This window comes from Mustela lutreola, chromosome 5 (genome assembly GCF_030435805.1).
Source record: "Mustela lutreola isolate mMusLut2 chromosome 5, mMusLut2.pri, whole genome shotgun sequence".
NCBI lineage: Eukaryota > Metazoa > Chordata > Mammalia > Carnivora > Mustelidae > Mustela > Mustela lutreola.
Window position 1 is genome coordinate 97,754,193 of NC_081294.1, and position 20,095 is coordinate 97,774,287.

General features: G+C 39.7%; 2 protein-coding genes across 3 annotated transcripts in view; both read left to right on the top strand.

Moving 5' to 3' along the window:
• Positions 1-2,573: 2,573 nt before the first annotated feature.
• Positions 2,574-14,540, top strand: MRPS36 (mitochondrial ribosomal protein S36). The gene is made up of 4 exons (XM_059175166.1): positions 2,574-2,773; positions 11,221-11,284; positions 12,896-13,083; positions 13,600-14,540. Exons 1-4 carry the CDS (start codon positions 2,732-2,734, stop codon positions 13,615-13,617), a joined length of 312 nt encoding a protein of 103 aa, XP_059031149.1. The 5' UTR covers positions 2,574-2,731; the 3' UTR covers positions 13,618-14,540.
• A 3,691-nt stretch (positions 14,541-18,231) lies between these two features.
• The window catches only part of CDK7 (cyclin dependent kinase 7), a 36,402-nt gene continuing 34,538 nt past the window's right edge, over positions 18,232-20,095 (top strand). The window contains exons 1-2 of one of the 2 annotated variants that reach the window (XM_059175164.1): positions 18,232-18,430; positions 18,784-18,843. In XM_059175164.1, coding sequence (XP_059031147.1) covers positions 18,365-18,430; positions 18,784-18,843 — 126 coding nt within the window. In that variant the 5' untranslated portion in view covers positions 18,232-18,364. The remainder of the gene's footprint in view (positions 18,431-18,783; positions 18,844-20,095) is intronic. The other variant, XM_059175165.1, reaches the window with a different exon arrangement.

The following is a 20,095-nucleotide window of genomic DNA, read 5'->3' on the forward strand; positions in this document are numbered from 1 at the left end:
TAAAACTTGGAGCACCTGGGTGGTTCAGTGGTTAAAGCCTCTGCCTTCTGCTCCGGTCATGAGCTCAGGGTCCTGGAATAGAGCCCTTCATCGGGCTCTCTGCTCAGCAAGGAGCCTGCTTCCCCCTCCTTCTCTGCCTGCCTTTCTGCCAACTTGTGATCTCTCTCTCTGTGTCAAATAAATGAATAAAATCTTAAAAGAAATAAAACTTGTTATCTTTTATAGTATCCCATCCATTTTTACAGAAAGCTCTAATTTGAATTCCTTATTCAAATAATTGAATATTTAAATAAATTGAGTTTGGAGCTGTTGATCACTTTTATAGACAATGTAGTATTTTCAACATTCTTTTTCTTTTTAAAAAGATTTTGTTGATTTATTTGAGAGGAAATGAGTGGGGGCAGGGTCAGAAGGACAAGGACCCTGAGATCATAACCCAAGCTTAACTGACTGAGCCACCCAGACACCCTTCAACATTTTTTTAAGCTGGAAGTTCAACCAACTGACCTACTCAGGCCACCCCAATAAGTTACATTTTTCTTACAGAAAAGCATTACTCTGGAAAATACCTTCCTGATATAAAGATTCAGCATCCTCTAAAAATCTTTTTGCATTTTCCTGGGATTTTCTTATCCTTTGTATTCCCTTCTAAAGCCCAAACCTGACATAGTCAGTTTTTCCTCAAGTGCTGAACAATTCCCTGGCTTTTAACAAACATTTATATCTCTTTTGGATCCATAGTTTGGCTGATCATTGGAGGATCTGAGGAACACCCACTGTCTAAAACGTTCTTATAGTTTATGTGGCAAAGTAAAATTACACAAGCACATGAAGTCACGAGGTGTACATTATTTCACCAAGGCTCTGTTCACCAAGCCAAACATTACTGTGACAGGAAAGTATACTTCCACAGTAGGGGAGTGCTGGCTTTCAGAATGGGGGAACGAAAATGGGCATCTGAAAAGAATACAGTCCACTACAGTATACAGTCTTGGTCTTAAATATTAACTTCCTTTATACACATAAAAGACCTCCTTCACCAAGGAGAGTAACTTAAGAGTGTCATCTAATCACAACAGTTTCAAAGTTCAGGATCTCATGATACTCTTTCACATCAGGTCCAAATAATGGCTCTTCCTGATCTGGGGCACCTGGGTGGCTTAGGGGGTTAAAGCCCCTGCCTTCAGATCAGGTCATGATTCCAGGGTCCTGGGATCCAGTCCCGCATCAGGCTCTCTGCTCAGCCGGAAGCCTTCTTTCTCCTCTCTCTCTGCCTGCCTCTTTGCCTACTTGGGATCTCTGTCTGTCAAATAAATAAATAAAATCCTATTTTTAAAAAAAGGCTCTTCCTGATCTGGAGATTAATGAACTGAAAAGATAAATTCTGTTGCTTTACATAGCCAGCATACAATAGTGGACAAGGTTAGCAATTCTGAAATACCGTTTGGTAAATGATAGGAGGTGCTTCTTCCTAGGGAGAGGAAATGCATTTTGTTTAGGCACTCTGCTGCTTACTGAACTGCTGCTTACTGCACTTCGCAGTAAGAGGTTCTTCTGTGGTTTCTGACTCTGCCCTTTGGTAAGTTCTCCCTTTCCATGACTAACCTTGGCCATATCTGAAGAGGGCATTTGAGAGCTCAGCAGCTTTTTCAATTGGGGACACAAGTATTTTACATCTCAGTCAGTCTTAGATTCTGGGCTGTGGTGCTTTCGTTAGTATATATTTTAATTGTGGTTGTTGGTGGTGATCACAGTTGCTTTGGTTGGTTGGTTCATTTATATCAGATGTCAGCAAACTATGGTTTACCAGCTGGCTTGTTCTGTAAATAAAGTTTTATTGGAACAAAGACAATACCCATAGATTTATTACATATTAACCAAGGCTGCTTTCCCTCAACACTAGCATATTTAAGTTGAACTGAGTGAGAGGTTATATGCACTGGCACCCTATTTTTCTTACAGTCACTGACTTAAACCAGTTGATCTGTAGAAATTTTTCTGTTATGATTCGTCTCATTGCTTCCTAGTAGTTTATATAGCTTGTTTCACTTCTACTTTATTAATTAGAAGTTAGATCTGCTTTATTAAATGTTTCAATTTTTTTTCTAGTTTCAAGTTTTAAAAAAGGTTTTTAAAAGATTTTATTTATTTGACAGAGCAAAAGCAGGGGAGAGAGAGAGCCTGAGGCAGGGGAGGGTGAGAGGGAGAAGAAAACTCCCAGCTGAGTGGGGAGCACAATGAGGGACTCCATCCTGGGACTCCATGATCATTACCCCAGCGGAAGGCAGTTGCTTAACCAACTGAGCCACCTAGGTACCCCTAACTCCCAAGTTTCAACAAGACTGTTTATTTTAGGAAGCCACGTGACTTCATGTTTGGCTTCAGGTTAAATTTTGGACACTACTTAAATTAGAATCTGGCTATCTGGATAAGGAAATGGCCCTAATTTACTCATAGGTTTATGTGCGAAACACACGGAACACCACAGACCTTCGTCTGCAAAACTGAACAATGGGAAGCACGTGTGGCAATTCCTAGCCGGAAAGCGGGGCGGGGTGGGGCGGGGTCAGGCGCAGAGGGTGGGTTAGCTCCGCGGTGGAGGACGATCCCACCGGATCGCCGGCTCGTCCCTCCTCCGTGACGCCACAGGCAGGGCCCGCCCCCAGCTGCCCTGGACTCCTGTTCTCTCTGCGCCTAGCTAGCGCCCCGGAAGCTGCCCCATCCCGGGGTCATGATGGGCAGCAAGATGGCGTCTGCCAGCAGGGTCGTTCAGGTAAGGAAATTTTGCCGCTTTTTCGCACCGTGAGTGGTAGGGACACTGCTGATTATAGTAAAGGCGCTGGGGAGACAGGGCGGGGGCGGAGGCTGCGCCGTCACCGCGGCCTTGGGTAGCGCCAGCGACGCGGCCCGGGGGTATGTGTGAGAATTGGACCTTGAGCCCACTGGGTCGGGCAGTGAGCCGGGACTATAGCTGAGGCTTCAAGCCATGCTGCAGGACTGCAGTGTGTCAGCAGGTAGGCGCAGAACAGCTGCCCCGTCCCCGGACCATACTCTGCCAGGACCTCCGTAGCTCTCTTAGGAGTCAGCGGGCTAGGCTGCCCTGGCAGTAGTCTGGCCAATCGACGTTTAGCATCGTCTGTGATGTCCCCGGATGAGCCAATCGTAAGGAAGGCGGTAACGGCGAGTGGAAGGAAGCGAACCTTGTATCTGACCCGGTGTCCCTTCAAGGTCTTGGGAATAGCCTGAGAACTGGCCTGTGAGCTGCGAACTCACCCCGGGCCCCCACCAATCCCAGCATCTAGTTACTGGCTGGGTGGGGGGAATTGAAAGGGGGAAAGATATTATTTAAGTTTATCTGTAATGTTTTACATGCATTAAAACATGTATGGCTAGTGCTTTCCCAGGCCTTCTGTGGCCAAGCTTTTTTCCCCTTGAGTTTAAATTGGTAGCTTAGAGGAACTTTGTTAATCCACACATCAATTACAAACTCCTGATAACTTTTGTATTTGCTTTTCCAGCAGTGATGGCTAAATTAAATAGGAGAGGTAAAGTTAATATATAAAGGGACACAACCTGCACATTTGTGGTGGTTTTACACAGCCTGTTTCCTTGTTTCGGTTTGAAAGATAATCCTAGATCCCAGCCTTCGGTCCCATTGCAAGGAATGATCCTCACTTATTCAGTAGGTAGATACTGAGCATTAACTAATTAAAGATTCTGTGAGGACAAGGAGAACCTCTGACAAAGGACTGGTACCCATAATGTATAACCATACATATCCATAATATATATAGCTCAATTTATAAATGGGTTAAAAAGTTGAAACTGCACAAAAGAAGATATAAAAATGAGCAATAAGCATGGGAAAAAATGTTCTACTTAACTCTTGCCAGGAGAATACAAATTAAAGCCAGGAAGTGCCACTGCATCTACTAAAGTTATTAAAATTTTAAGAACTGGCAATACCAAGAGAAAACCTCATTGTTGCTGGTAGAATTATAATTCATATGGCCACTTTGGAAATCTGTTTTGTCAGTCGCTAGTAATTAAACATACCTACCCTGTAACCTAGTAATTTTACTCCTAGGTTTATACCTAAGAGAAATGACTATATCTACAAGAAGACATATAAAAATGATGGAATGGCAAGCATATATATTTGATATATTTCAACTAATGTAAGCAAAAGTGATAATTTATCATTTACAAAATCATTTTGGCTGCATGAGACATGGGAAGAGGGTAGTTGGATTAATTCAGGGTTTGAGATTTACAAGTGAGGTGAAGATACACCTCTAGGAAGGAGCATGGGAGTGCTGGTAATAGAATATTGAATGGTCCCTGGGTCCTAGGCTAAATAAGAAAGGAGGTAAAGTCATGGTGGAACCAGTTGACCGGAAAAGGAACAATCAAGGAAATGAAGGGTTTGGTGATGCTTACAGTGGAAAGTAACAGAGAAGAGTTATACACAAAAAGGTTGTGGTTGAAGTTAGATTGTAGGTTAAGATTTTAGGGACAATATAGCTCTGAACTCAGTGAAGAATTAAAAGAACTTTCCAGAAGTAAATACTAAAGTAGATTTTAGGGACAATATAGCTCTGAACTCAGTGAAGAATTAAAAGAACTTTCCAGAAGTAAATACTAAAGTAGAAGGAATATAAAGGTAAATAGGCAACTCAGAAGTTTTGTTAAAGGAAATGGTGCATGAAAAGAGGAAAAGGAAAAAAAAATCACAGAAAAAGGAAAAGATTAGACCAATTCAAAGGAAGTCAAAGAAGTAGATAAAAACAGGAAGATGCAACTTTTGCATAATAAGTAGTCTCTGAAAAAGTACAAGCAAATAGAACAAGTCTCAAAATGTATAACTTAATAAAACTTGCTTGATATAAAAGAAGACTTAAAACTATACCTTAGACTTGAGAGAATTAACCAACTGTAGTTGACTAATGGGTATATTCCAGTAGAATCTTGAGGTTTGGTTTGGTTTTTTTTTTTAAGATTTATGTATTTGAGAGAGAGGGAGCACATGTGTGTAAGCACTTACATGGGGGTGGGGGTGGGAAGGCAGAGAGAGAGGGAGACAAGTTGACTTACCACCGAGCCAAGAGCCTGATGCACACAGGGCTGGATCTCAGGACCCTGAGGTCATGATGAGCTGAAACCAAGAGTTGGATGCCCCACTGACTAAGCCACCCAGGGGCCCCTGGAATCTTTAGATTTTAAAGGAGAAAAAGAAAAAATTTGGGTGATCCAGGCTATAAGACCAAGCACTTAAAAGAGAATGAAAGTTATCAGAGTTTACAACAATAATAGTTCATAAAGGAGGACATTTGGATAACATATGTAAGGTAGTTAAGGATGGAAAATAATAACCAGAGATGTATCTGGCTACATTGGCCTTTAAGTTGTAAAGGCTAAAAACCCTTCTACACCTTCACTAACTCAGGGAATATTGTTCCCTGCAGCCCTTCCTACTAGATCTCCCAGAGAATGAAAGACAACTGAGGAATACTTAGTTGTACTCAGAGTTGTTTCAGCATAGGAAATGGATATGAACATTGAATTATGTGACTGTAAGAACAAGACTGAAAGACTTGTTGGTAATACTATTGTTCTGACAGTATAGCTCTAATTCAACTTTTAAAATGGAGGAATAAGGGGGAGAGTATACAAAAGCTGGAATACACCTGCCTCTGGTTATTAACTGGTAGTAAAAGATGGGAAGGAAAGCAGAGAAGCGATCACTACCACCTGCTTTCATTCTTTCTCATAGTAATGTACCAATGGGTAGTATCTCAGAAGGTGGCCATTAAGGGTATTATGTAAAGGTAGTAATGTAAATATAAATGCAAAAAAGCCATAATTTATAATTCTTTCCAAATTAAAAAAAAAAAAAAACCACAAGTGAAAGCAAAAAAAAAGATACAACAAAGGAATTTATATTTAAATGATCATAAAATGATATGACAAAATATACCCAACTTGTGAGTTATATCTGTAAATGTAAATGATCTGGGGCGCCTGGGTGGCTCAGTGGGTTAAAGCCTCTGCCTTCGGCTCAGGTCATGATCCCAGGGTCCTGGGCTCAAGCCTCACATCGGGTCAAGATCGGAGGACCTGGGATCAAGCCTTGCATCGGGCTCTCTGCTCAGCAGGGAGCCTGCTTCCTCCTCTCTCTCTGCCTGCCTTTCTGCCTACTTGTGATCTGTCAAATAAATAAATAAAATCTTTTTTTTTTTTAAGATTTTATTTATTTATTTGACAGAGAGAGAGATCACAAATAGGCAGAGAGACAGACAGAGAGAGAGATGAGGAGAAGCAGGCTCCCCGCTGAGCAGAGAGCCCCATGCGGGACTCGATCCCAGGCCCCTGGGATCATGACCTGAGCCGAAGGCAGAGGCTTAACCCACTGAGCCACCCAGGCGCCCCAATAAATAAAATCTTTAAAAAAAAAAAAAAAAAAAACCTCTTAAAACTTAACACAAGAAAACAACCTGATTTAAAATTGGGTGGGGTGCCTAGGTTGCTCATTCCATTAAATGTCTGGCTCTTGATTTTAGCTCAGGTCTTGACAGGGTCCTGAGTTTGGGTTTGAGCCCTGTGCTGGGCTGTGGGGCCCACTTAAAAACAACAACAACAAAATGGCCAAAAGCCCTGAACAGACTCCTCATCAAAGACAGATCACAGGCATATGTAAAGGTGCTCAATATCGTATGTCATCATGGATTTGCAAATTAAAACAGCAAAGAAATATAACTTTATACCTGCTAGAGTGGCCCAAATCCAGAAGAATGTGAATACTGCCAAATGCTGGCAAAGATGTAGAGCACTAGGCAGTCATTCGCTCCTGCTGAGAATGTAATATGGTACAGCCACTTTGGAAGGCAGTTTGGCAGTTTCTTTAAAAACTTGATATACTTTAATTATATGATAAAAAAAATTGCACTTTGCTGTTTACCCAAATGAGCTGAAAACTTACATTTACATAGAAACCTGCACATGGATATTTATAGCAGCTTTATTCATAATTGTCAAAATTTGGAAATAACCAAGATATCCTTTAGTAGTAGGTGAATAGATACATAAACTGTGATACATTCAGGCAATGGAATATTATCCAACACTAAAAAGGAATTTGCTATCAAGCCATGAAAAGACATGGAGAAAACTTATATGCATGTTACTGAATGAAAGAAACTGAAAAGACTACTTTATGATTCCAAATATGTGACCTTCTGGAAGAGAAAACTGGAAACAATAAAAAGATCAGTGGTTGCCAGGGGTTAGTTGGGGAGGAAGTGATAAATTGCAAAGGGATCTGATATCTTAATGTAAAAAATGAAGCCAAAATTGCAAAGAATTATACATGCACAAATGAGTACATATAAAACTGACCAAATCTAAAATAAGCTGTATGGACTGTACCAGTGTCGGTTTCCTGGTTTTGATATTGTGCTATAGTTATGTAAGATACTACTGTAGTAGAAACTGAATGAAGTTACCAGGAATTTCCCTGTACATTTTTTGCAACTTCGTATGATTCCGTAATTATTTCAGAATTGAAAATTAAAAGAAACAATACCATGCAATACTAAATGAAAACAAGACTTTCTTTCTAACTGGAACAGTGAAAACTTACCCAACTATGCTTTAAAATCAAGATACAGGGTACTGGGTAGCTCAGCTGTTAAGCGTCTACCTTCGGCTCAGGTCATGATCCCAGAGTCCTGGGATGGAGCCCCGCATCGGGCTCCTTGCTCAGTGGAGAGCCTGCTTCTCCCTCTCCCACTCCCCCTGCCTATGTTTCCTCTGCCTGTGTCTCTCTGTCAGATAAATAAATAAAATCTTTTTTTTTTTAAGATTTTATTTATTTATTTGACAGATCACAAGTAGGCAGAGAGGCAGGCAGAGAGAGAGAGGGGGAAGGAGGCTCCCTGCTGAGCAGAGAGCCCTATAGGGGAGCTCGATCCCAGGATTCTGGGATCATTACCTGAGCCGGAGGCAGAGGCTTTAATCCACTGAGACACCCAGGCGTCCCTAAATAAAATCTTTAAAAATAAAAATCAAGATGTATTAAGGGGAAAAAACTGATAATGTGGGCTGTACTGGAAGGGGGAAAAAAAAGCTATGTTTACTCATCAAAAAAATAAAAACCATTCAACTAAAAAAAACTAGGTAAAAAATTTGCAACAGAAAAAGAGTTTATAAGCATACTATATAAAGAACTTATAAGCATAGAAAAATAGGCAAGAGCTGTGAATATCATCTTCACAGGTAAAGAAATGAAAATGCTCTTAACCATATGAAGAGATGAACAGCCTTACTTATAAGATAGCTGATAATGAAAACTACATGGAGATAACATTTTTCCCTACTGAGATTTGATTAAAAATGTACAAGTCAGATAACACAAGTCTTTTGGGAAGGCTGTGTGTAAGCAGGCACTCATTGGTCACTCTAGGATCCAATATGGGAATGTAAAACAGTATAAACTCCGTGAAAGAAAATCTACCAGTACTTCTCAAGATTGGCTTTTTTCTCTTTTGACTCAGCAGTCTCTTTCCGAGGAATCTCACCCACAGATATACTGGCACAGATGCCATGGAAACCCAGAGGAGGAGTTTTAAAATCGCACTTTTAAAATCAGGAAAGCTTTTTAGAGGGAAGTGATATTTGATTGTTTTAACAGATCAACAGATGAGGGATACCTGGGTGGCTCAGTCTGTTAGGGGTTTGCCTTCAGCTCAGGTCATGATACCCAGGGTCTTGGGATTGAGCCCTGTGTCAGCTGTCCTTCTCAGCCAGGAGTCTGCTTCTCCTCCCTCTCCTCGTCTCCTTGTTCATGCTCTCTCTCTTTCACTCCCCTTTGCTCTCTCTCAAATAGATAAATCTTAAAACTTAAAAAAAATTAATAAACATGAAAGCACTGACTGAAAAATGGAAGCAGGACAGGACTGAGGATAGATTTCCTGGCATGGAACACAAGCTGTGGATTGAATGGGATGAAATGGCATGATGAATAGGGAACAGAAAAGTACTTCAGAATACCTGGAATAAAAGGTATATAAGGCAGGGGTGCCTGGGTGGCTCAGTAGGTTAAGCCTCTGCCTTTGGCTCAGGTCATGATCTCAGGGTCCTGGGATTGAGCCCCACATCAGGCTCTCTGCTCAGCAGGGAGCCTGCTTCCCCCACCCCCGCCTGCCTCTCTGCTTGCTTGTGATCTCTCTCTCTGTGTCAAATAAATAAATAAAATCTTAAAAAAAAAAAAATGTATATAAGGCAGTGGTGGGGATTGAGGCTTGAGAGGTAAGTAGATGCCAAATCAGGATGGGCCTGTGAATGACAAATCTAAGTTTGAAGTTTATCTTGAAAGCTGTTGAACATGTTTAAAACTTTTAAATAGGGTATTGAAAATGGATGGATAAAACATTATTTCAGGAAGCTTGGCTATGAAAAGGAAAAATAGTCACTAGAGGGATAATTGGTTTTTTAAAAATTTTTTATTTAAGGAGGCTCAGTGGGTTAAGCCTCTGCCTTCGGCTCAGGTCATGATCTCAGGGTCCAGGGATTGAGCCCTACATCGGTCTTTCTGCTCTGGGGGTGGGGGGCTGCCTCTCTCTGCCTCTGCTTACCTCTCTGCCTGCTTGTGATCTCTGTCAAATAAATAAATAAAATCTTTAAAAAAAATTTTTTTTAATTTAAGTACAGTTGACACACAATGTTACATTAGACTCTTCGTTTTTTAGCATGAAAGACTTGTGTGTACCCTTATACTGTGGGAGACAACTCTATTCTAGCATTTTCTTACAGCAGCACAGTTATGGTGGTGGTTTCAGGCTGGTCCCAACGAACCTATTTACTTCTGTACTCATATAAACTAATATGTAATACATATATACAGTATTTTGCAGATAAACATATCTCACTATCACTAGTTACAGAGCAACTCAGAGATTACTTTAGATGCAAATAATACTGTTCATTAGAGTCTTAGCATTGTGTATTCAGAAAATTTAATATTGAAAGATCCCTTTAAGTTCCTCTATAGCATTATCTGGAATTCTAGGGATAAAACAGTAATACTCTGCAAATATTTGTTATAAAAACAATATTCTAAAAATATTACCGTGGGTATAGCCCTCAGACCAAAAGCACTAACAAAATGTTGAAATTGTTCTTTGTGGGCTTGGGAATTATAGACAGTGTTTTCTTATTTGTGCTTTTTTCCATTTCTTCCAATTATTTTACACAGAACATGTGTTACTTTTGTAATTTTGAAAAAATACTTTCTTTTAAAAATTTTATTTATTTGTCAGAGAGACAGTGAGAGCACAAGCAGGGGCATGGGGGGCAAAGGGAGAAGCAGTCTCCCCACTGAGCACGGAGTCCAAGGCGGAACTGGATTCATGAACCCTGGGATCATGACCTGAGCTGAAGGCAGATACTTAACCGACTGAACCACCCAGGCATCCCAGAAAAAGTTGTGGTTTTTTTGTTTTGTTTTTGTTTTTTTTTAGAAAAAGTATTTTCTTAATGACCTAATTTTTAGTATGCTTTTTACCCTATTTTACACTGCTAGATATTGACATAGGAAAACAAACTCAATACAAGTCAGGAAACTTCGAATTCTTACCAGGCAGCAGGGCAATACATGTCAGCAACATAAGATCTGTGTCATCTATTTCATAGGGTTGTTGTTTTTTTTTTAAAGATTTTATTTATTTATTTGAGAGAGAGAGCAAGTAAGAGAGAGCATGAGAGGGGAGAAGGTCAGAGGGAGAAGTGGACTCCCTGCGGAGCGGGAGCCCTATGTGGTACTTGATCCCAGGACTCTGGGATCATAACCTGGGCCGAAGGCAGTTGCTTAACCAGCTAAGCCACCCAGGTGCCTCCATAGGGTTGTTTTTGAGGTCAGTTGGTAGTATAGTAAAATATAAGTAAAGTATAAATATAAAGTATAAAATAAATAATATAAAGTATAGTAAAATTTAAGTTAAGTGTAAAGTCCAAAGTTACTATGAAGAGCAGATAAGATAAATTAATAGTTTATAGACCAGCTCTCCTGGTTGGGGAAGAGTAAAATAGTAAGATTTAAAGTTGCTGTGAAATACTAAGTTTATTTTAACAAAGGTATCTGTGAAGCTCAGTAGGTGGTTTCTTTTATAGTTAATAGTTTTAGTGCTTCATCTTTTTTTTCCATGTATTTAATTTTTCCTTTAGGTAGTCAAGCCACATACTCCATTAATAAGATTCCCTGACAGAAGAGACAATCCTAAACCTAATGGTAAGTTATACTTCAGATTTTTAAAATACATATATATGTACAAGCATTTTTATATATGAATATGCTATTATAGGCATTCTTACTCATTTTAAAATCCATGAGACCATTGTAGCTTAGATCACAGTGGTCTGCTAGGTTTTATGCAAGTAGAAATTAACTTCATATTACCTCCATTTAAAAAGGTGGTGACTCAACAGAAATGTCTCTGAATTTTTTTTTTTTTTTAAGATTTTATTTATTTATTTGACAGAGAGAGATCACAACTAGGCAGAGAGGCAGGCAGAGAGAGAGAGGGAAGCAGGCTCTCTGCTGAGCAGAGACCCCGATGCGGGACTCGATCCCAGACCCTGAGATCATGACCTGAGCCGAAGGCAGCGGCTCAATCCACTGAGCCACCCAGGCACCCTGTCTCTGAATTTTTAAGGATATTGATTTTATAAAGGGAAATTTTTGTTCTTTCCTTTCTTCTGTCCTTGAAAAGACTATCCCATGCTTACATTGGAGAGATTGTGAGGAACAGTAGCCATTCCTATATTTTTCTCCCAACTGACCTTCTTTTCTTTCATTCACTCATTTACTCATTCACTCAATAGATGAAGACTGCCTTAGCCCTGAGCAATCATTGCCTATAAAGTAACTCAAGATTCTGAACACGTTGTTCTCCTCTTTTCTGTCCATTTTACCCAGTCCTTTGTCCCTGTTGTTTTTTTTAATTCCAGTAGAGTTAATTTACAGTGCCCAATATAGTGATTCAACAACTCTATACATTACTCAGTAATCATTATTCTTGTCCCTGTTTTTATTATAAGATATTTGATCTTCAATTCAGGGAGGAGCTTAACAAGTTTTATAAGGATATATATATATATCTATCTCTATATATAGATATATATGCATAGATATATATATAAAGATATATCTATATCTATATATATATTTTAAAGATTTTATTTATTTGACAGAGAGCACAAATGGGGGAGTGGGAGAGGGAGAAGCATGCTTCCCACTGTGCAGGGATCCCAGGCCCCTGGGATCATGACCTGAGCCAAAGGCAATTGCTTAACCAACTGAACCATCCAGGCACCCCTTATAGGGATATTTTTAACTATAAATGCCAGCATTTGACAAAATTCAGGTTATGAGATTATCTATATGGGTTGAACTCCACTACCTAGAAGTTTTATTATTTTACAAACTTGTTTTAGTAATTCATTCGCTTAAGCCTACCTCCTTATTTAAAATGAACTTTAGGGGCGCCTGGGTGGCTCAGTGGGTTAAAGCCTCTCCCTTTGGCTCAAGTCCTGATCCCAGGGTCCTGGGATCGAGCCCCGCATCGGGCTCTCTGCTCCACAGGGAGCCTGCTTCCTCCTCTCTCTCTGCCTGCCTCTCTGCCTACCTGTGATCTCTGTCTGTTAAATAAATAAAATCTTTTAAAAAAAAAAATAAATAAATAAATAAAATGAACTTTACCCAACTAAGTTACTCAGTAATACCTGTTAGAATTACACTTAGCACTTGAAGAATGACTTGCTTACTCAATAATAGATAACTCAAAATAGTATTTTAAGATACCTGAACAATTTATTTCTCTAATTATATATTTTTTTTCAGTATCAGAAGTTTTGAGATCAGCTGGACTACCATCTCACTCTTCTTCAATTTCACAGCATTCTAAAGGAAGTAAATCACCAGATTTGCTGATGCATCAGGGTCCACCAGATACTGCAGAAATAATAAAAACATTACCTCAGAAATACAGAAGGAAACTTGTATCTCAAGAAGAAATTGAATTTATCCAAGTATGTCATTGCTCTTTATTTTAGTACTATCAAAACATGAACATTTTTGGCTTTTGGAATTTCATAGGCTGATTTTCTTGCTCTTCCATCACCTTGTCATGGTGGGCAATAACTAAGACCAAGATAGTCAGGCCCGGACTATGAGAAGTAAACCATGTACAAGCCCTCAGTAGAGATACATGAAGGGATATATGTGTGGAAGTATAATATGGAAAGTAGTAATAACCGTAATACATGAAAGAAGCTCATTAGAGTCCTTGGTAACTTTTCAGTGTGAAGGGCTGCTGAGACCAAGAAATTTGAGGCCCACCAATCAGGGTCAACCTTGAGTCCTTTCCAGATCAGAAATTGTTTATAACATTGATAGGAGTGCCTAAGAGAAATGAAAAATTGAAATTGTTTTTTTAAACCCTAAAGGTCATTTGCTTAAAGTGGTGTAAATTTGTATAGTGACCATGAAAACATTTCTTCTGTAAATATAACACCTAATTTTTTGCTTTGTTTTTTCCTTTTCAGCGTGGAGGTCCAGAATAATCACTGACAGTGTGGCTGCTATTTGTCATCAGACAAAAAAATAGTCTTTACAATAAAGACTGTCCAAAAATCCAAAATGGCACATGAGAAATTATATAGCAAACAACTTGAATACTCTGCAAAAAGAAAAAAAATGAAATATAGAAAATTTAGATGGACAGTTGTATCTTCTAATATATGTATCTTGGTCAGCTTCTGCAAAAGCTTACCTAATTGTTTATATGCTTATTAAAGTATACATTTTTAAATGTTAGCCTATTAATTTACTCTCAGTTATCAAGTATTTCCAGTGTTGGAGCTATTAAAAGTACACAGTATCTAGTAAACCATCACAGGTTTTTATCAGAGAGAATTGCTGCTTGGGAAGTGATTTTCCTGAAATTGGATGAGGATCAATGAAAGAATTACTCCATTATTTGTTCTTAGTTTTCTTAACATTTTTCCATTCACAGAGTTACTGGAGTATAACTAGTTTAAAAAGCATATTCTACACTAAGTAATAAAAATATAGTCAAGGTAAAACAGGTGACTTTGTGGTATTAAAACTGGGAGTTAAGACAAAAGATTATTTGTAACCTATATTCAGAAGAAAGTGCCAGAGTTTAAAATGGAAAATATGGGATCAAAATAAATATAAACCTAGGAATAGATGTTTGATTAGACATTGCAACTTACTGTATTATTAGGGCTGTTAAGAAAGTCTCATTCTTTGATTACTTTTACTGTTTTGATTGTCATCATTTGTGCAAATTCTGAAAACCACTACCTTTCTCAAACTTAAATGTCTGAAAGTCTCATAAAATCAACCTAAATATTTGCCTTATTAAGGCAATTTATGAAATTTTAATAGGGTCTTAGAGTGCCAACGGTATGTATTATTGTGAAAGTAAAGCCTCACAAAGCTAAATAAATTTTCTTCCATACCTTGAATGATTTCTAGAATATGCTTTAAGGAAGTCATTCCTAATAGTAAGGGTAGCTCATGGGTATTAGAGTCGAATTGTTGTTGAGTATTGCTCATTTACCTGTAGACTAAGCTTTGTTTTTTTTGTTTGTTTTGTTATTTTTTTTTGTTTTGTCTTTTTGCTATTCCATAGTTTATCTGCTTCTCCTATGAGTTCTCTGTTGTGACCAGTATAAATGTTGCCCAAGTTGAATATGAGATAGGTGTTTGGTACTCGAAATAAGCTGTTCTGGTGACTCAGAAAAACAATGTGATTGATGATTTTTCTGTTATCATTTAAAAACTTACTTGGAATATATTCTTTAAAGTTAGCCCTATTTTCTTTTTTTCCCCTTAATTTTTACATTTCAGTTCCAGGAAAACAAGGTCATTTTTTTTTGCTTTCCAAAACAAAGTTGGTTCAGATAATGAAGAGTGATTTCTGTGATTCTGTGGGCCAGCAGTCAGAAGCCCCATACTAGAACGGTCTGAAGGCCATCTTTGCTATAGCTCCAGCCATGAATGTCACAAAGAAAAAAGTTATCACTTTTACAGAATTTATGAGCACAAGTATGGCAAAAAGGCATGCTCAGTGGGAATTGGTGTCATAAAGGTGAGCTCCCAAAGAAGATGGTATAGAAGGAATTCTGGCTTAGCTTTTTTTTTTTTTTTTTAAAGATTTTATTTATTTATTTGACAGAGAGATCACAAGTAGGCAGAGAAGCAGGCAGAGAGAGAGGAGGAAGCAGGCTCCCCGCTGAGCAGAGAGCCCAATGTGGGGCTCGATCCCAGGACCCTGAGATCATGACCTGAGCCGAAGGCAGAGGCTTAACCCGCTGAGCCACCCAGGTGCCCTGGCTTAGCTTTAAATAAATAGCCTGTATTTTCATTTAGGAGATAAACATATATAACCATTCACAAATTGCTGAACTTGTTCAAGCTTCAGATTTCCTCCCTAATGCTATACAATATGATAGGTCCATTCGTGCATTGTGTATTACTTTTTTTTTCCACTTTTATTTATCAGAGCACAAGCAGGGGAGTGGCAGGCAGAGACAGGGAGAAGCAGGCTTCCCACTGAGGAAGGAGACTGCTGTGGCTCTGGATCCCAGGATCCTAGAATCATGTCCTGAGCCGAAGGCAAACACTTAACTTGACTTAACCATCCCGGTGTCCCTATGGTGTTATTACTTTGTAGCAAATCAAAACTTAATGAGTAAAAACTCAAAATTTGGCTAAAAACAATAATCACTTAACAGGTATGGATTTTTTATCTCTGGGTATGGATTTCTGGAGCAGTTTGGCTGGACAGCTCTCCGTGTCTTTCAGGAGGTTGTAATCAGAGACCAGCTGGGGCTGCAGTTATTGAAGGCTTGACTGGAGCTAGATGATTTACCTCCAGGGTGACTCACTCACATGACTGCCAAGTTGATGATGGCTGTTGGCCAGAGGTCCTAGTTCTTCCCCATGTAGACCTCTTCACAGGGCTACCTGATTGAACTCTTACATGAATCCTGACTTCACCCAGCGCACATGATCTAAGCATGCAAGGCAGAAGCATGCCTTTTATGATCTACTTAAAAGTTAGATGAACTCAGTTCTGACATATTCTACAGGTCACACAGAACAGTCTGTTTCACTGTGGGAATAAACTACATAAGTGCAGTGATACCAGAAGGAAAGATTTCATTGGGGCCATCTTGAAAGCTGGCTGTTGCTAATACCTGCAAGTGCTATGTAAACTGGATAATGCTTTACAGATGCTGAATGGCATTTTATACATAGTGACCTACTGAACCGTGACTTTTACCTAAATAACTCCCTTTTTTACCGTACTTAAAATGTCCCCACATAGGAATTTACTTAGCAGCATAGTATAATGCAGTGATTATCAATTCATATGCCATGATACACTTTAGAACTTCTAGCCTCACAAGTGTACCATGACATTTAGCTCACTATTTAGCTTATTCCTGCTACAAGTAAAGTTAGTTTACTGTTAAAGTGATAACTTTTGGAAGCAACTTTGACCTGAGTTCTATGATACCATGTATCATTAGGTATATCTTGACACAAGAGATAAATGGTAAAAGGATGGCGTTTTGTGTAGTCTATGATAATTTTGCCTATGAATGTAACAACTCAGTAAAAACCCAGTGACAAAGAGCTGGAAGGTGACCAGTAATAGTTATGTGATAGCTAAGGAACAGAACTGGCAGTTTTCTAAGGGTTTTGAAAATGTAAAACATTTCAGCCTTGCAGCAACCCAATGGGCAGTCCTATTACAAATGAGGAAACTAGGAATAAAAACGTTAAATATTTTGCCCAAGTAATAAATCTAGTGACTGAATACTTGTGAGGCTAGTATTCAAAAGCAAGTAGTCTAGATCTAGAGCAAGAATTCAATCCTTACTCTGTTATTACCTTGACTAAACTATGAACCTTAGTATTCTGATGCCTTCTTCACAAATGAAGCAAATGAATATTGTTATCTCTTAGAAACATAAAATGCTTAAGCTCAAAACTTTAGAATTACCAGTTTTTTTCTCCATAACCCATATGCAGTCTGTCAGCAAATCCTATTGGCTAGAAGCCAAATCTTACATAGCTATCTAGATAACTGCAACAATTCTTTCACTGGCCTTCCTTTTTTTGCTCTCTAAATCTATGTTGTGGTCTCTAAAAACAGCCATCGTGAACTTTCTAAAACATTAAGTCAGATCATACCACTTTGCTGAAAACTACAGTGGCATATATGTATATATGATTTTTTTTTTTTTTTGCAGTGGCTTTTCAGTGATGTCTTTTAACACTTTTAAACTGAAGTCCTACCTTAACCCCTTTCCCTACTTTATAATCGCTGTAGCACTTAATACTATGTATCATAACGTATTTTATTTCTTTCCGTTGGAAAGCATGGATCTTTGTCTTTTTCCCTGCCGATTTCTCAGTCTGCAACAGAGCCAGGCACATAGTAAGTGCTCAATATACATTCGATAAGTAAGTGAGTTATGTGTGTAACGTGTTAATATGCATGAAAACTGATGATCCTCAAAGTTGAGTACTGCTCAAAATTAACACTTAATTGAGCACTTACAATGTCTTAACTTTCTGGGTGTTTTATTTAGTCATCACAACCAGTTATGATGTAGCTTATTATTACCATTTTATAGAGTAGAAAACTGACGGCCAGAATTCTGTTCCACGGCACGGAATTCTTCAGTTGACTTGGATTCTGTTTCCCGGGGAGTCCTTCAACAAAGAACTGAATTGAGAAAGCGTTTTGACCAGCCCTGAAGAACTGGGCTCTCTTCTAAGTAACCGGCGATTGCGACGCTAAGCGTCCATAGCAACCATCGCGACGGATGCCCTTGACCAAGAACCAGACAGCGAGATCAGGGATAAGGTCAAGTCTTCCACACTCACACACACCTATTAAATCCCGAACTCAGAACATTATATCAGAACGCTGACCTGTCCCCCGTACTGAAGGGAATACCTATGTTAAAACGGTAACATAGTCAACCGCGAAAACACACCGCTTCCGGCACCAACAGACTACGGCGTGACAGGGCGGGGACGGCGCAGAAAAGCAACGAACCCTGCCCCGCGCAGCTTCCGTAGGGCGGGCTCTAGCGGGACTTACTCGGCAGCGCCCAAGCCCAAACCGGAAGTGGGGCGGAGCTAATAAAGCGCCGGCTCTCACTCAACGGAAGTGGCTGTTGGAGGTATTTAGGTAGCTTTAAATTCCTGGTGTTGCGGAAGCTTGCCCTTTTCAGTTGGAGCCGAGTTTTCGTGCGACGAATGGCGGTGGACGTGAAGTCGCGAGCAAAGCGTTATGAGAAACTGGACTTCCTCGGGGAGGGACAGGTGAGGCTCTCGGGTGGGATTCGCAGGGCTCTGAACGGAGAACGCCAGGCCGCGTCACACCCTCACAGATTTTCTGGTGGGGTCGAGAGGACTGACCTGGCTACTCCCTTTTGGACGAGACTGCCCAGACGCACCTGCTGCCCCCGTGTTTACCCTGGAGGGCAGCCCCTACGCGGCTCTGTCCTTTCTGAAGGATAGACGGGAATGGGAAGTGGCCTGCCTCACCGCGTTCCACGCCGCCGCGAATCCGCTCCAAGAACCCCGAGGTCTTTGCTTCTCCAGATCTGAAGAAGTAAAAAGGCAAACACAAAAAAGCTCCCACAAGCTTAGATTATTTCTGTTTTTCTCTCTAGTTTGCCACGGTTTACAAGGCCAGAGACAAGAACACCAACCAAATTGTCGCCATTAAGAAAGTGAGTTACTGTCTTATTTTTCCTCCAGTCTCTGAAGATATCTGTAGGTATGAGCTGATGCCTGGGCTCTGTACGACACTTGGCCGTGCTCTGCTAATGAGATATTTATGTCATTTTCAGAGAAAACGGAGTTTATTAATGTCTTGTGTTCTAGGATGGAACTCGGGTTGAATTAGTTTTGTTGTTGATGTTCCATTAATTGGAATGGAAATGAGGAGGAAGCTATATATTATGTTTGCTTTATAACTTCAGACGTAGGCAAGGGGAGCAAGTACCCATCTGCTGGTTCCTCAGAGCTGTTTAATGCCGTGATCTTCCCAGGTCACGGTTTCTGCCACACCGCATCCGTCATGTGTATCATCTGCATTTTCTGTGTACAGATTTTCCTTGAAAGGCTTTCATGAGCATTAACATTGATGTGCCTTTTAAAAAAATGAATTTAGTAACTTTTTTATTTGCATTCATTCAAGAAACTTGGGTCGTATGTAGCTAATTTTTTACATGTCAGGCATCTTCACTTACGTTCTTTTCATTTATCCCTCCATATAGGCATATGAAGTAGGGAAAATATTCTGATTTTACACTTGAGATACCTGAGACTAAGAGAGATTGAGTAGTTGTCAAAATGACACAGATACTAATGGCTAAAACTAGCATTTAAATCCAGGTGTTTTGCTGCCGGGTTGCTTGTTCTTTCCTGTGCTGCTGAAGTCAATAATCCTCTCAGAGGTTTTTGTCATACCTCAAGGTCTCTTGGTGGGGTAGGTGACCTCCACCTCCTCCTTCTATTTATTTATTTATAAAATATTTTATTTATTTATTTATTTATTTATTTGTCAGAGAAAGGGGGACAGAGAGCGCACACAGGGAAGCAGCAGGCAGCAGGGCAAGCTGGCTCTTCCAGGAGCAGGGAGCACCACGTGGGGATCCATTCTAGGACCCTGGGATAAATACCTGAATTGAAGGCAGAGGCGTAACCTAGTGAGCCATCCAGGTGTCCTTACCTCCTTATTGTTCCTGTTGCCATTTGAATCTGTTTTCTTCTTCAAAATTCCTAACTCCTTTGAAGCTTCAATTTAGACATTATCTAGTCTTTCTGCTATAAAGTTTTACACTTATTTACTAACACGTTTAATTTTCCAAAAAATGAATTTTCTGTATTTTTTTCACCTATTGTATCTTGGAATTTTAAATTATGTTTAGAGGGATAGGGTGCCTGGATGGCTCAGTGGGTTAAGCGTCTGCCTTCCAC